Source organism: Gopherus flavomarginatus, chromosome 1 (genome assembly GCF_025201925.1).
Source record: "Gopherus flavomarginatus isolate rGopFla2 chromosome 1, rGopFla2.mat.asm, whole genome shotgun sequence".
NCBI lineage: Eukaryota > Metazoa > Chordata > Testudines > Testudinidae > Gopherus > Gopherus flavomarginatus.
Window position 1 is genome coordinate 133,815,064 of NC_066617.1, and position 17,924 is coordinate 133,832,987.

Consider the following 17,924-nt stretch of genomic DNA (forward strand, 5'->3'; position numbering starts at 1 on the left):
CTATCAATACAAAAAGTTCCTTCCAGTTTTTATACATGATGGGGCTGCAACACAATATTTGCCACCTGGGCTTGTTTTGGGCAGCGGACAACTGGCCAGTTGCAGTGGCCAAAGGTCACCCGTGCAGAAATGTTTTACATGTAGTCACAATGGGAAATTACTGAGATTGGAAGCTTGTGAATGTGCAGAATTGCACCGGTTTAATTGTGGGCTTCTCTACACATGGAGTTAGGGTTAACCAAGACTATCTGTGAACACTCTTTTATTCTGGAATAAGAGTGCCATGTATCTGTCTACCTTAGGTTTATAGAATCATAGAAGATTGGGGTTGGAAGAGACCTCAGGAGGTCATCTACTCCAGCCCCCTGCTCGAAGTAGAACCAACCCCAATTAAATCATCCCAGCCAGGGCTTTGTCAAGCTGGGCCTTTAAAACCTCAAAGGATGGAGATTCCACCACCTTTCTTGGTAACCCATTCCAGTGCTTCACCACTCTACTAGTGAAATAGTTTTTCCCAATATTCGACCTAGACCTCCCCCACTGCAACTTGAGACCATTGGCCCTTGTTCTGTCATCTGCCACCATTTTGAATAGCCTAGCTCCATCCTCTTTGGAACCCCCTTCAGATAGTTCAAACTGCTATCGAATCCCTCCTCACTCTTCTCTTCTGCAGACTAAATAAACCGAGTTCCCTCAGCCTCTCCTCATAAGTCATCTTCCCTAGCCCTCTAATAATTTTCATTGCCCTCTGCTGGACTGTCTCCAATTTGTCCACATCCTTTCTATAGTGGGGGGCCCAAAACTAGACACAATACTCTGTATGTGGCCTCATTAGTGCCAAATAGAGGAGAATAATCATGTCCCTCGATCTGCTGGTTATGCTCCTATTAATGCAGCCCAATATGCTGTTAGCCTCTTGGCAACAAGGGCACACTGTTGACTCTCATCCAGTTTCTCATCCACTGTAATCCTCAGGTCCTTTTCTGCAGAATTGCTGCTTAGCCAGGATTTGAAATAAGTGTCCACACATGGAGTTAAACAGAGAGATCTCTATGTGTAGACAAGCCATTAATGAGTAGTTTTTAAACTGATTTAAGGCTTGTCTACACATGAAAGTTAATTTAGAATAAAGTAGGGTGTAAATTTAAAGCAGATTAATTTAATCCAAGTTAATCAGGAAAGTTAATTTGGAATACAGCACTCTTATTCCAGAATAAAAGCATCTACACACAGAGTTAATCAGGAATAAGTCCCATGTAGACAAGCCCTTAGTCAAACCAGTGCAAATGGCTGTGTGGACACACTTATTTTGATTTATATCAAGTTTATTTCAGTTTAGTTCAAGTCAATTAGGAGAAGATTTAAGGTAAAATAAAATAAGCCACTATTGAACCAAAACAAGATCCGACATGGAGGTTTGCACTGCTTGAATTCAACTGCTGCAAAGTGTAGACACGGCTTCGTATGACCCTAGTCAGTTGCCCCCTTAAGCCCTTCCAACATGTAAAGAGCTTCTGCTTGTCTACTCTAAGTTTCCAATCCAACTGCCATTAAAATCAGTGGGAGTTGGATTGGGATCTAAAAGAAGAAACAAAGAGAGAAGGAAGACAAGGGAAAAAGGAAATGGGGGACGACAAAAAGGTAGATGACGGGCATGAGGGAAATAAGAGAAATGCAAAGCTTTTGTAAGACACAACCACAGAAGGAGGGGTAGAGAGACAATGGCAAGAGGAGGAGGGAAGGAAGAAACAAAAGGGCAGAAACAACCTGGATACTTGTAAACATTGGTATCGTAAATGCTTTCTCCACAGGGACATGAGGGTCACTACATTTTTGAGGAGAGATAATAAAGGGCTACATTGTGAATGCCAGCAGTTACTAATGCAGATGGTCCCACTCAGTGTGGGTATTTGTCTAAGTGCTCATTAGTGTACGTATGGGGTTCACAACCTGTATTTTAATCACATAGAATAAAATGACTCGTACCCCCAAGCTCTTTTGTGATATAAGGAGAGTGAATCTAGATCCACTCCCAGGGCCTAATCTCAGGACCACAGACTTTCAACAATTTATGTAAGGAAAGTTAGGGCAGGCTTAAGTGTTTGCAGGCATGGGGCCGAAGAGCGTGGGAGGGCAACCCTTTCCCCACGTTTCCATGTGCCATTGGCTCTCTGGTAACATTTACCCCCAGAAAATCGTAAAATCCTGGCAGCAACCCTGCTGCGTAGCCACATTGATGCATTCAGTCAACCCCAGATCTTCCTTTGACCAAAGATCACTGTGTTTGTGTGTCCTGTTTAAACAAGATAAGGAGACCTTTTACAGATAGCATCGGTATGTCACAGCGCTGACCAGTTTTATTGCAAATAAGACTGTCACCTTGATTTTTTTCTCCCCCAATGAGTTTCACTGAGACTTTGGAAAACGTCACCGGTGCTTTGCTTTTTAAATCCTCCTTGTTCACAACATTGTGATTGGAGGAAAATCTGTAGAAAGACGGGGGGGGGGGGCGTGAAAGTCTCCGGAGGTTTAACCCTCGTCCTTCCCCCTCCGCTGGACCAGGTGGTTTTCTTGGCTTTTTCTGCATTTCGTTTTGTTTGCGGGTTTCGCCTGCACTTGGCATCCAGAGAATTTGCTGCATGCCTTCCAACCAAACAATTGGCCACTAGGTTCCTCCTCGGTGCCTGCAAACCTCCCCGAGCTTGCAAAGCTGGGGCAGAAGAGAAGGGGATCCCAGCAACAGCAGGGGCTCTGCCTCCAGGCTCCCGTGGCGGCTCTGTTCAGCTCCACGCTTGCAGGCGGTCTAGTTAAAAGGGCAGGCGGTGAATTCCCTTGCCTGGAAGCCAGTTGGGTGGGGGTCCTTCCCAACCGGTCTCAGGCGGCTGCTGGGCGAACACGCGAGGCGGCAGCAGCAGCGAAAAGCGGGGAGCCGGCTGGGCGCTGCAGGAGAGGCGAGCCCCGCTTTGCTCCGCGTTCTCTGCCTTCTCGGAGCTGCTGATGGAGAATCTGCGCGGGACCCGGCTGCTGCAGCTGCTCCTGCCCCTCAGCTTGGTCCCTTTGCTGGCCGGGCAAGGTAGGTCCGAGCCGGTCGGGGCATGAGGAGCCTGGGCCCAGTGGGGCACGGGGAAGCTGGTCGGGTCCCTGCAGTGCCCGGCCTGGACGCTGATTGCCCCGGGAGGCGGGAAGGCTTGGCCCCGGGGCACGTCCTGGCGGCCAGGGGGAAAGGTAACTGAACTACGGGAGGTTTAAAGGAGTCGCGGTTCTATTTAAAGCCACGTAATCCTGGCTCGTGTTCTGAGCCCATCGCCCCAAAGAGTGAAACGGACTCGAGGGGTTTGGGTTTGTTAAGAACGTGGTTACATTTCTTCTGGGTATTTCACTGAGCCCTTTAAGCAGCTCCGGAGTTTCTCCTGATCCGCCTATGGGAAACTCCATTGAGAAGTGCTGAGCACCCGGCTCCTGGAGACTGCGGGATTTCCCTGCAAACACACCCCCTCAGCTCCCCCTTTCCCCACCCAGTGGCCAGCTGTTCCGTCCGATGTTGCCATCCAGTGTTGCCAATGTAGTTGTTTTACACCCTCCCCCCTCTAATTTCAATTCCTGGGGAAAGTAAGTTTCAAGGGCATTCAGTACCTTGCAGTACTGTGCCCTGAATCAGTGGTTCTCAACCTGTCCAGACTCCTGTACCCCTTTCAGGAGTCTGAGGCCAAAGCCCCTGCCTGCCCGCCCTGGGGGGCTGAAGCATGTAACTTATCTATGGCCTGGGGCCCCAGACAATTGCCCAGCTTGCCACCTCCTAACGCTAGCCCTGGACTTGTGACCCTCCTAAACCTGTCCTGCGACCTCCCTGGGGCTCACGACTCCCAGGTTGAGAACCACTGCCCTAAATGAATGATTTACTTGGCAGTACTATTTACATATGTTGGGTGGTCAGTGATATCTGGGCCCACCTACATTTAAAATCAGCATTACAATGAATTGTGAAATAGTATCTTGGTTAGAATCAAGGCTTTCTTGCTTGATATGTTTTAAGCTCCATTTTTCTCTGATAAAGGTAAGACACAGCAACTTCTTGAATATTCAAAGCCTGAAATATCGTAGGTTTTACTTACATTGAAATCAGTATCCTCTGAAAAGGGAACAAATATTAATTGACATTCAGTAAATGAATGGTTGATTTTAATACAAAACTGTATTTTAAAATTAATTCTCACGAAAGATGACCAGTTGAATTAACTGAAAACTAAATTACAAAAGATGAATTACTTCAGATCAATTCCTTACAGAAGAGAGGATCTAATTTGGTTCAGGTCAATGGAGAATTCCGAAGGTGTGTGAAGGTGGTAAAGTGGTTACTTTATATGTAATGATAGCCAGCTCTTCGCAACAATTCAAAGAAGTGATATGAGTATTTATATTACAGCAGCACCAAAAGTCCCATTCAGAATCGGGGTTTCATTATGATAGGTGCTGTACAAACACATGCAAAGACATGGTCCCTGGCCAATAAAATGTATAATCAAATAATGACAGATAAAAACCAATGAAGCAAATTATCAATTACTATCACAATATATTGGGTTTGCAAATTCTCTTGTAGCACAGCACTTGTAACAGTCAGCAATTCATACAGATTTTACTTTTGAAGAAGAGGCATTAGCCAGTTCCACACTTCCCCAGCCCCACAAGAAGTAGGGAAGGAAGAGGGGGAAAAAAAAAGCCCAGGAAAGCAATATCTACTGCGATAATCCGAAGATAGCAGTTACAGTACTTTTTCAGTTTGTTTAGACAACAGAACACAATTTTTTAAAAACATGCTTTTGATGTATTCTACCGGCTATTGTGAATAATTAAAATTATTATGCACAACTGTTGTACAATGTTTACTAATTTCACATTATGACTTAATTGCACATTTTACCTCAACTACTAGTAACTTTTTAAAAATCTCTGAATTTAGATTTCTGGTATATTTTTCTAAGTGTTTCTGTGAGTACAAAGCAACAGAGTCCTGTGGCACCTTCTAGACTAACAAAAGTATTGGAACATAAGCTTTCGTGGGTGAATACCTACTTCGTCAGACACAACACTGTGTATGCTCAAGATTATCAGAAATGGGTCCCTCATATTTGGCTTCTAACTTCATATTTAGGGAGCTAAATACATCATCTGATTTTAAAAAAATGCTTTGACTTCATTGATAGCTCCTGGATGCTAAACACGTCAGAAAATCAGAACATGGGATTTAGGTGCCTAAACAGGGACTGAAGGTCCTTCCATTGAACACCCATTTTGGAATTCTTGGTCTTAATTCAACTAAGAGATTGTTCTAAAACTTCATACGTATAAACATACGGTCATTTTTATGAGTTACTTTGCAGCAACATCTATTTGTGCAGGCCAATGGACCAATTGGGTGTTTTTTACATAAATAGCTTTAATGTACACTAATAATCACATTACCAATACAACTGCATCTTCTGCATATACGTACAGTCAACATCAAGAACAAGGACCTGTTACTGTCACTTCTCTTAATTGTTCTTGGTGTTAGTGTGTGTGCTATCAAATGTAATGCAACTTCTCATAACTAAGTCTCCATTTCTGCAAAGACAAGAAGGCACCCACTTCAACAGGACTTGTTCTTAGTATGTAAAGTTAAGCATGTGCATAAATCTTTGCAAAATTGGAGACCATATAAAGTTTAGAAACTATAATAGTAACTAAGACTTTACAGCAAGGACCATATATTATTTGTAACTTACAGCTTACTCTGCTTGAAACCACTGCTCACTGAATAAAATGGATTATGTGCTTATATGATTGTGTCAAGTCAATGAATGAGCAATTTATCAGGCTGGATCTTTCGTATGTCTTGGTACTACGCACAGATAATGTAGCATAACTCAACATCTGGAAATGTATAGTCAGTGTGAGCTTATAGTTTGTAATAAAAAAAATTCCACTGACTTTGTGGAATGAGTTTTGCTTTTTTCGGTAGTAAATCTTATAAGAGTTGTTTGAGGAAAGTAGAACTTACGAAGGACTGATGAGGCTATGTCTACACTCCCCTGAAGTTCAGACTATGGGGGCATGAATAGCAGTGTGCACCAAAGTGTTGTGCAGTAACTCCCCCATGTGGTTTCTGTGGGGGTGAACTAAAAGGTACCTAGAGCATATTAACAGAGTCCTGTTTGAAGAGGACCATGTTAATGCAAACTAGGAATCTTTCAGCTCATGCTCTAAGCATCCACACGGAGGTGTTACAGTGCGGCGCTTTGGTGCACAGTGCTATTCATGACCCTGTCATCTGAAGAGCAGGGCAGCGCAGACATCGCCTTAGATCTGTGCTTCCTTATCTTAATTTGGGGGTGAAGTAGTGCTCTTACAAATCCCTAAAGGTTATTTTATAAACACTATAGTTCCTAAAATGATTACAGTCTCCAAAGTACAGTTTTCAATTGAATTTCCAATGTTTATTAGCCTTTTTTTAAAATCAAACCTGACATCTTATTGTAATCGGGGAATAGCAACATGTTAAACTCTTGTTTTTCATTTGTATAATTGAAATCTAACATGGTTGTGAAATCCAAGATGAAAATCCATATCAAGTTACTGCAATGTATTTGTACTTTGTCAGATTTTAGGCATAATTAGATAACAGGTTGGTGGATATTTATTTATTTGCTTTAGCCAGTAACTGCAAGTTTCATATTAGGTTCACATGTGTTTTTAATAAATACTGTTAAAAACCAACCTGTTCTACAACATCTATATTAATAGTTTCTAAAATAAAATATGGGGCTTTGCTTTACATAGTAAATTAGGCTGTGGGCAGTATGAAGGGTCAAAAAGAAATTTAAACTGGATACAGTGGATATATTGTGTCAATGAAGCGATTCAAAGAGACGGTGACATGGTCAGATCATAGATGAAAGAAGACAGTTTTAACATCCATGCTATGTATGGACCAAAGGGGAATAAAGTAGGTGTAGAGGAGGTCAGAGGAGGAAGTTGTAATCAAAATTAAAAAATAGTCAGGACATTAGCAAGAGTTTTAGCTGTGGGAATAAAATGGAAAGTTCATGCCTTCAAGATATGGAGGAATGAACTGCAGGACGTGCACATGGTCTGGATATGCGAAAAGAAAGATGAACCCTGGTTTAAGGTTGTGTTGCTGACAGTAATGGAAAGTGGGACAAGCAGAGAAGGTTTAGGAGGAAAAATAAGTGGCTTTATTTTTGCTGAGCTAAGCGTAAGCTATTATAGAGGCATCCAGGAGGAAATTTCAGACACCCAGACTGCAATATAGATAGGTGAAAGAAGATGTAAAGTAATCACCATGGAGATATTTGCGATCATGTGAGTGAATAGGGTAGCTCAGAGATAAAATATAGGGAGAAAAGGGGGGGTCAGAACCTTTTGGAAACCACCCAAAGAACAAAAAAAGTGGGGAGAAGGATCCGCAAAAGGAAACTCTGAAAGAGTGATCAGAGGCAGTAGGAAAAACGGTGGAGGTTGGTGCTATGAAAACTGAAAGAAGGGAAGGGAGTGACCAACAGTGCTGAAAGCAGCAAAGAGATCAAGAAGGATGAGAAAGGATTATAGGCTGTAAGTTTTTGCTAGAAAGAAAAGTGGCTTAGAAACTTTTGTCAGAGCAATTTCAGTGAAGAAGAGAGGAGGTCAAGGCAGTGTCTCTAAATGTCATGTTCTGTGACTTTAGGGGAGAAGGGAGGAAGCAATATAAGTAGGACCTTACCAAATTCATGGTCCATTTTGGTCAATTTCATGGTGGCAGGATTTTAAAAACAGTACATTTTCATGATTTCAGATGTTGTAATTGTAGGGTTCCTAACCCAAAAAGGAGTTGTGGGTGTGGGTGTCACAAGGTTATTGTGTGTGTGTGGGGGGAGGGGGCTTGTGATACTGCTATTTTTATTTCTGCACTGCTGCTGGTGGCGGCACTGCCTTCGGAGCTGGGCATCCAGAGAGTAGTGGCTACTGGCCGGGAGTCCAGCTCTGAAGGCAGTGCTACCACCAGCAGCAGCACAGAAGTAAGGATGGCATAGTATGATGTTGCCACTCTTATTTCTATGCTGCTACTGGCAGGGCGCTGCCTTCAGAGGAGGACGGCCGGCCAACAGCAGCCACTCTCTGACTGCCCAGCTCTGAAGGTAGCCCAGAAGTAAGGGTAGCAATATCGTGACCCCCTTAAAATAACCTTGTGACCCCCCTGCAACATTATTTTGGGTCAGAACCCCCAGTTTGAGAAACACTGGTCTCCTCCATGAAATCTGTATCGTATAGGGTAAAAGCACACAGAAGACCAGATTTCACAGGGGGAGACCAGATTTCACGGTCTGTGATGCATTATTCATGGACGTGAATTTGAAAGGACCCTAAATCTAAGGGAAAATGTGTACCAGTGGCATACTCGTCTGCCACACAGGACAATGAATCCACTTGAGAAATACACCAACATGCTTCAAAGACAGCTATGTTAAGAGTTATCTTTAGTCAATGCAATGTAGTAATATGGGAAGCATTTTGAATTCAACTCCAGTGTCTGATAAACCTTTTCTGAATGAGCAAATTTATTTCCCCTATTGATGTAGCTCAGAAAGTAGCAGGACTTGCATGGATTCAGACATTTACAAAATGTAACCCCCTTGCCTTGCTCTCACATGAGAGATATGTCTGTTCTTTGTACTTTACAGAAGTTACTTTAGAATCTTTAAAAGTTTTCTATATATTCTTTATATTTCCAGTGAAATTCTTCTATGGATTCCGAAGAGCTGTTGTTGGATCTCAACAATAAGTCATCAAACAAGCACACTTACCTTGCAAATATAGGGTCTATAGGAGAATCTATTATTTTTTATTTATTTGTGGTACCAAGGAGCCTATAGGTACATTTACACTGAACCCTTTCCCCCTCCCCCCGCAATAGCAACTGACTTGAACTTTGGGGCTTGTGTTACAGGGCTAAAAGCAGCAGTGTAGACATTCCTGTTCAAACTGGAGCTGGGGCTCTGAGACCCACCCTGATTGTCAGCCCTCTGAGCCCAGGCTCCAGCCTGAGTGAGACCATCTAAACAGCTATTTTTAGCCAGGTAGTCTGATCCCCTTGAATCTGAGCCAGTTGACCTGGGCTCTGAGCCTCTCTTTTGGGGGGAATGTCTACACTGCAGTAAAATACCCATGGTTGGCCTGTGTCCGCTGGCTTGTGCTGCAAGGCTATAAAATTGCAGTGTAGATGTTCAGGCTCGGAGACTCTCCCCCCTCACAGGATCTCAGGATATGTCTACACAGCTACTAGACTGAATACTAAACTAGCTACTTAGGCCAGAATAAAGACTGGGAGTGAATGGGTCACTACAAAAACTAATTTCCCTCTGCTGATACTCACATCTTTTTGTCAACTATTTGAAATGGGCCACCTTGATTACATTGGCCTCATTAATACTACAAAAGTGATTTTTTTCCTCCCTTGGTATTCATCTCTTCTTGTCAACTGTTGAGAATAGCCTGCTTCCACTTCATTGAATTGGCTCGTTAGCACTGACCCCACCCCTACTTGGTACGGCAACTCCCATCTTTTCATGTGCTGTGTATTTATACCTACCTAATATTTTCCACTCCATGCATCTGATGAAGTGGGTTTTAGCCCATGAAAGCATATGCCCAAATAAATTTGTTAGTCTCTGAGGTGCCACAGGGCTCCTCATTGTTTTTACAGCTACTAGATACCCTTGACTGGTCTGTGCCACCAACTCAGGCTCGGGTTGTGGGCTGTTTCATTGTGATGTAGACTTCCGGGCTTGGGCTGGAGCCTGGGCTTTAGGACCTTTCAACGTGGGAGAGTCCGAGAGCCTAGGCTCCAGCCTGAGCCTGTAAGTCTACACAGCAGTGAAACAGTCCCGGGAGCCTAAGTTGGTTGGCACAGGCCAACTGCGTGTTTTCTTTGCTACATAGACATACCCTCAGAGCCCAGGCTCCAGCCCATGCCCAATCGTCTACACTGCAATTTAGTAGCTCCATGGCCTTAGCTCTATAAGCCTGACTCAGCTGACACGGGCCAGCCATGGGTGTTTTATTGCACTGTAGATGCACCCTTAGTCATGGATTAGGATCCTATTGTGCTAGGCACTGTACAAATACAGAACACACAGATGGTCCCTGCCCCAATGAGCTTACAATCTAAGTAAAGACTAGTGTATCCAGCTGTTATTTTGGCTTTTGAACAGATCTTTTCCTTACTTCCCAATCTATTTATTGTTTACTAGTCAAGGAGGTGACCAAATGGCAGGGCACCAGCCCAGCAAGCAGCTGCTTGGGGTGGCCAACGGTGAGGGGAGGCACGTCCGGGTCTTCGGTGGCAATGCGGCGGCGGGTCCCTCAGTCCCTCTCAGAGCGAAGGACCAGCTGCCGAATTGCTGCCAAAGACTGAAGCGGCGGCGGTAGAGCTGATCGCGGTTGCAGCTTTTTTGTTTGTTTGTTTGGGGCGGCAAAAGCCCTGGAGCCGGCCCTGCCTAATGGACAAGAACTCCTCAGGGTGTGTCTGGTCTGGTCTTTGCTGCTCTCCTTTGGGCTAGTCTCACTGGAAGCTGGGCATCATATCTAAGCCTGACTGAGGTGATATTAGGTTAGTGTTTGTGTAGCGTTTAAGGTACTCTATAATCCTTGATTCATTGTCATAATCAGGAGTGCATTGCTACACTCTGAAAAAAGAAAAATTAATGTGCTGATTTCTCTTACTGAGTTAAAGAAGAACCTCAATCTACATTTCTTCAGTCGGGGAAAAACGTTAACACATTTATTCTTCAAATTATCAATGTCTACTGACAGAAATAGCTCATTTGGACCCACTGGCCTGAGTCATTTATACAAGACTATTCTCTGAGAACCTGATAATTTGTCTATGTAACTTTGGGAGATGCTATTGAGTTCTGAGCTGAATGTCTTAAAATATTCAAAGATGTCACAGACAACGGAACTTTAAATTTCGTGTTATCTGGTATCATTCAGCAAAATAAAAGTGAGGCGACAGATCTGAGCAAAATAGTGGCAGAGTAACAATGTGATTATAATATAACTGAACTGAATGGCACAGTATCAGATAAGGGGGAAAATATTAATAATTTGAAAAATTTAGCTAGACTCATATTTTAGTGTCACATACAAAGTACCTTAAGTTTATGTGGAAATTGCCCTTATCATATCCTCTTATTTAACTAAAGCATCACTATTGACTCTTCACAGAATACTAAATACTAAATCCCAGTGCTGGCATTTCCCTCACACTGCTGTCTAAGGTCTGGTCTACACTATGCATTTAAACCGAATTTAGCAGCGTTAAACCAATTTAACCCTACACCCGTCCACACAATGAGGCCCTTTATATCAATATAGAGGGCTCTTTAAACCGGTTTCTGTACTCCTCCCCGACGAGAGGAGTAGCGCTGAAATCGGTATTGCCATGTCGGATTAGGGTTAGTGTGGCCGCAAATCGATGATATTGGCCTCCGGGCGATATCCCACAGTGCACCATTGTGACTGCTGTGGAAAGCAATCTGAACTTGGATGCAGTGGCCAGGTAGACAGGAAAAGCCCTGCGAACTTTTGAATTTCATTTCCTGTTTGCCCAGCGTGGAGCTCTGATCAGCACGGGTGGCCATGCAGTCCCAAATCCAAAAAGAGCTCCAGCATGGACCGTACGGGAGATACTGGATCTGATCGCTGTATGGGGAGACAAATCTGTTCTATCAGAGCTCTGTTACAGAAGACAAAATGACAAAGCATTTGAAAAAATCTCCAGGCTATGATAGATAGAGGCCACAGCAGGGACTCAGCACAGTGCTGCGTGACAAGTGTAACGGAAAGCTAAAGAATCAAATGGATGCTCATGGAGGGAGGGAGGGGGGGACTGAGGACTCCAGCTATCCCACAGTCCCCGCAGTCTCCGAAAAGCATTTGCATTCTTGGCTGAGCTCCCAATGCCTGAAGGGTCAAAAACATTGTCCGGGGTGGTTCAGGGTATATCTTGTCAATTTACCCCCTCACTCCCCCCGTGAAAGAAAAGGAAAAAAAATAGTTTCTTGCCATTTTTCAATGTCACCGTATGTCTACTGCATGCTGCTGGTAGACGCGGTGCTGCGGCGCTGAACAGCAGCATCCCCTCCTCTTCCTTTCCTGATGGCAGATGGTACAAAACGGTGGAAAACTATCATCAGCCCGTGAGTGCTCCTGGCTGGCCTCGGTGAGGTCGACCGGGGACGCCTGGGTAAAAATGGGAATGACTCCCTGTCATTCCTGGCAGACGGTACAAAATGCTGGGTAACCGTCCTCATCATAGCAGCTGAAGGCTGAGCTCTATCAGTCCCCCGCACCTTTCGTGTCTAAGGAAAAGATTCTGTACTCCCTGGACTATCATAGCAGCGGGAGGCTGCTCTTCTCTCCCCTGCACCCTTTAATGTCCTGCCTGGACTATCATAGCAGCTGGAGGCTGCCTCCCCCTCATTTTATCTCGCTAAAAAGTCAGTGTTTCTTATTCCTGGATTCTTTATTACTTCATCACACAAATGGGGGGACACTGCCACGGTAGCCCAGGAGGGGTGTGGGAGGAGGGAAGCAATGGGTGGGGTTGTTGCAGGGGCACCCCCTAGAATGGCACTCAGCTCATCATTTCTGCGGGATCTCTGGGGCTCTGACCCGGAGCGGCTGTACTCTCTGGCTCTCTAGTAGACTTGCCCCATATTCTAGGCAGGACTGACTCTATTTTTAGACAAAACATAAAGAAGGGAGTGACCCAGGGAGTCATTCCTATTTTTGTCCATGCGCCCCTGGCTGACCTCAGTGAGGCCAGCCAGGAACACCCATGACAGCAGCAGATGGTACAAAATGATTGATAACCGTCATCGCCACTTTCCAATTGCAAACTGTACAAAATGATTGATAACCGTCATCTCATCACGAATTTACAATGGCAGACAGTGCAATAGGGATGGTAACCATCTCTGCTACCTTGCAAAGGCAAATGAATTCTGCTGTGTAGCACTGCAGTACCGCCTCTGTCAGCGGCATCCAGTACACATACAGTGACAGTGACAAAAGGCAAAACAGGCTCCATGGTTGCCATGCTATGGTGTCTGCCAGGGCAATCCAGGGAAAAAGGGTGCGAAATGATTGTCTGCTGTTGCTTTCACGGAGGAAGGATTGAGTGACGACATTTACCCAGAATCACCCGCGACACTGTTTTTGCACCATCATGCGTTGGGATCTCAACCCAGAATTCCAATGGGCAAGGGAGACTGCGGGAACTATGGGATAGCTACGGGATAGCTACCCACAGTGCAATGCTCCAGAAATCGACGCTAGCCTCAGTACATGGACACACACCACCGAATTAATGTGCTTAGTGTGGCCACGTGCACTTGACTTTATACAATCTGTTTTACAAAACCGGTTTCTGTAAAATTGGAATAATCCCGTAGTGTAGACATACCATAAGTTTTTATAGCTGATTCTTACTTGAGCTTAGTAATAGAGAAAAGGACCTGATGCAGCAAGGGTGATTTTATATCAGCACCTGAATAACTAATATATATGTGTGTGTGTGTGTGTGTGTGTATATATATATAATGTATATGTGTGTGTGTGTGTGTGTGTGTGTGTGTATATATATATATATATACACACACACACACACACACACACACACATTTTATGGCTACCATGTTAAAAATATATTTAAAATTATATACTTTTAAAATATTTCTCTTATCTTTTTATGAAGCTTACTTGGAGTCATTCAATACTACAGTGACATGCTGTAGAACTGTTGCAAGTAATACAGCAGTATAAAATACAAACATCATGGACTTTCCGAAGTCCAGACTCTTATCACAGACAAGATTCCAAATTCAGATTCATGGTGTATTTTCACATGCCATTCCTTGGCAGGATAGTTATGAGAATTGAACGTCAAATTTCCTGTGGGGCAGACATAACTTGAAATGAAGAGGGATGTAAAAGTTGCAGTTAAGAAGCAGCCAAAGTAAATTTTTTTCTCCACAGAAAGAACCATTCCTATATCATTGGAACATAAATAAAATATACTTCATGTTATGCTCCTGCTTTATAAACCTCACTGGCACTTCCTAGCCCACATGCTTATTAATTACTTGAATCCTGATCTGGTATCCTGTGAACTTTAACCGATCCACAGAATGTTTCCATCCAATTTTTTTAACATGGCAGCCATAGAATAACAAAGCTTTAAATCACTCATTCCTTATCTCTCACTTCAACAAGATTCTTGCCTAAACAATTTTTACAATGTTACTTAATCTATACATAACACAAAACATAGTTACTGCCTCTAACTAAAAACATCTGTTTGTGTCTGATCCAAAGCCCATTGAAGTCAATTTTAAGATCACCATTGACTTCACTGGGCTTTGGATCATGGCCTTAATCCACATCAGCAGGACTGATAACAGATAATTGCGTCATAGCATCTCACAAAGCCTGTTAATCATAATACCGCTCAAGTTTAGAAAGGAGAAATCAATCTTTTGTTTTTAACTGAAAGGTAGAAAGTGACTTAGATGTCAGCATCTTTTGAAGCCATTTCTTCCACTGCTTGGGTAAATCGTTCTTTGTCTAGAATACCATAACATCCATGAAGGAGAGAGGGAAGAAGAAATTTAGTATGTTTGGAAAAACCAACACATGTTCTACATGCATCTTTTTTTTCTTTTCTTTCCCATCTCCATCACCCCCACTTTTTTCTACGTAGTTATTAGAACCTCTTGGTGCCAAAGTACAGGATTGAAACCTTGGCCCCTGGTTGAACCCTCATTGAAATCACTGACAAGCTCTCATTGACTTCAGTGGGGCCAGGATTTCACTTCAGGAGAGTAAATCAGATGCAAACAGATTCTGGAATCTTGCAGAAGTAGACTTGTCTATAAATGCCAATTGTAAAGGCAAACAGCAAAGCAAAAAACCCAAAAATGTTTCTCCACATTTTATTATTCCATTATGTTGTAGAAGAATGGCCTCAAGGTAGGCTTTTTTGTATTGCTTGTTTTTTAACTTCCCTTTCTTTCAAGAGGGCTGTGGCAGGTTCTTTGGATGGTATGAACCTTAGTGTGAACTGCAGTTTTCCCTAGACAGTCCAGATCTCCCCAGTGTGGACATATGTCTGAATTTTAAATGGCATTGCTGGGCCTGTTTTAAATTCTCTAGTTACTTGGTTGGAGTCAGAGTGTATTGCCACAGGGAGAAGCAGTGGCCACGGGCAAAGGTTGTCTTTTTCAGGAGGAATGTGGCTGAGGACCCTGATGTTACTTTGTACAGATCCCTGCAAAACCTAAGGCCAGCTCTGCACTTCATGTGAATCATTTTTCAATCTGGGTAAAATTAATTGCAAACATCAGCAGTAAAATGTGATCAGTCATAACAAATTTCATTAAGCCCGAAGCACTCAGTGTTTGCTAACAGTACACTTGCAAGAGAAGAGCACCAGACTTCATGGGCCACTCACACCCAGGCAGGAGACCAGACTCCATATATCACTTCCATGACTCCCATCACAGGCAGATCTTTACCAGACTTTGATTTTCTTTGTAGTACTGTAAGCCATATCTGTTTTTCAGATAGTTGTATGAAATCCTGGACCTACTGAAATCAGTGGGAATTTTACCATTGACATCAATGGAGCCAGAATTTCACCCATTGTTTTTGAGTTGTGTATAGCACCAGATGTACTTGGTGCATTACAGGAGGAGAAGAAAATGGTCACTTCCAGGAGACAATTATATGGGGAGTCAATGTGGTCCAGTGGCCAGAACACTGGGCTAGGAATCAGGTGACTTGGGTTCTATTTCCTATTCTGCCGCTGATGCAATGTGTGACTTTGAGCAATCACTTCATCCTTCTCCACCACAGTTTCTCCATCTATAAAATGGGGGTGATATTTGCCTTCCTTTGTAAATCACTGCATGATCCAGGAATGAAAATACCTTATTATATAATTTTAAAAAAATCAACAACCAGAACCTGTATAAAACAAGCTAAATTAATGGGAACTTTACATTAGAAATAGCTCTAATCACAAGCCTCTTCTTTCAGAGTGTGTATTTCTTCCTGGAGCATGTGCAGTGAACTACTCAGCGACTGGACTCTAATAAGAAAATGTGACTCTTGCTTTAGTCCAAGTTCTAACATACCTGCTGTGTGGTGAACCTTTGCACATGAAACAGACCTGTAACCCTTGTCGACTCATTAACAGTATTTAGGTTTGCTGAATCAGAGAATTCTGCACAAATACTATTAAAATTAAATAACCATCTCCATTAGCTTGATTTGTTTTTATTTTTCATCAGTTTCCCTCTGACTTCCACTATTTATATCAACTGTATATTTATTTATTTATTTATTTATTTATTGAGTAGTCAGAATGTTATATAAATTAGCGTCTAGCTTTCTCTGAAGATAGTTCTGCATATATAGTTGATTGTAGACACTCTTAAAGAATCAACATTTTAGATATTCAGGAAGTAAGGAAGTTATGTAAATTCACTTATAATTAACATTGTCATTATATTTTCTAAGGAGGGATGTCAAATGCTTCCTCTGTGTTTATACAGTGTGGCTCTCATGGCTGCCCTCACCTTCAACATTAAAGAGTGCAATTCAGGGAGATGATGGTTCCTTCCAGTATTCAGTGCTCCATCTTGATCTTAGCGGGAAATGGACTATTCCATGCTGGGCACTGTAGTCCCTGTCCTACATCTTCATATTAAAGGATAAGGGTATCTACAGTCTGCTCTGTTTAAGGATAATTAGGTGCAGCGGTTGGGCTCAAGACAAACTGCTAATATATCCTACCATATGGGCTTCAGAGAGGAGCCAGCAAGAGACTCCAGGTGGTAGGGGACAAAGGCAACCAAAGTGGAAGCAATGGATCTCTGGACATTCAGAGAACTTTTTTTCAATTTTGACTGGGCTTTTTCTGCCCTGTGTTATTTGGCTCCAATCCTTACCCTTCCTCATATTCTCTTCACCTCAGCTTCATTTCACAGTTGCCCCTCTTAGCCTCTTCCCATCTATCCTGTCCCCTTCACTCCCCCCATCTCCAAACAATCATGGAACTAACGTGACATTTGCTACCATCACATTGTCCAGTCAGCTTTTGTGTTCCCCTCCTTCCCCGACCCTGTGCCTGTCTTGTTTAATTAGATGGTCAGCTCTTTGTGGCAGAAACCATCTACAGCTCTGTCTGTTCAGCACCTAGCACAATGAGGCCCCACTCTTGGTTGGCACTACCATAATAAACACGTTAAATATAATTAAAATACAACCCCTCACTTGGGCATCCCTATCTACTGCATAAATGTGTCATTTCAACCTTAGCCAGGGTGCACAGGGAAAAAGTAATTGGCTGTCAACTGTAGTAATTATTAGTGGACTCGACACTGTTTGTTACGGTCCTATGAAATATTCTGATTTTTTTTTTTAATTTCTATAGAAAATTCAGTGGAAAAATGCTGCAAGAGTGGTAATGAATGGGCCAGTCAAAAAAGACATTGCAGTTCTCTGCCATTTATGTCTGAATCCAAAGAATGCAGGTATGTTATTACTAAATGTTGATTGTCAAAAATGATGACTATATTAAAGCTAGTAGGAAAATGAAAAAGTGCTTTTGAAAGTTTTTGACCATAATGTTTTGGTTTCCAAGGGGAATTTTCAATCCAAACAAAATTGAAAATTTTGTTTAGATTTAAAATAATAATTCAAAAACCTACTTTTAAACATTTCCTTATAGTCTTCCAACTTTTTCCAATTGGAAAATATGAAAAAAAATGGAAGTCCATACACAGACTTTCTCACATTTTAAGCCCCTCTTTTCCAGTGCA

The 17,924-nt window shown here is 42.8% G+C and overlaps 1 protein-coding gene across 2 annotated transcripts in view; it reads left to right on the forward strand.

The window, feature by feature from the left end:
* The first annotated feature begins 2,577 nt into the window (after positions 1 to 2,577).
* The window catches only part of FBLN1 (fibulin 1), a 110,347-nt gene continuing 95,000 nt past the window's right edge, over positions 2,578 to 17,924 (forward strand). The window contains exons 1-2 of one of the 2 annotated variants that reach the window (XM_050965359.1): positions 2,578 to 3,073; positions 17,537 to 17,636. In XM_050965359.1, coding sequence (XP_050821316.1) covers positions 2,998 to 3,073; positions 17,537 to 17,636 — 176 coding nt within the window. In that variant the 5' untranslated portion in view covers positions 2,578 to 2,997. The remainder of the gene's footprint in view (positions 3,074 to 17,536; positions 17,637 to 17,924) is intronic. The other variant, XM_050965349.1, reaches the window with a different exon arrangement.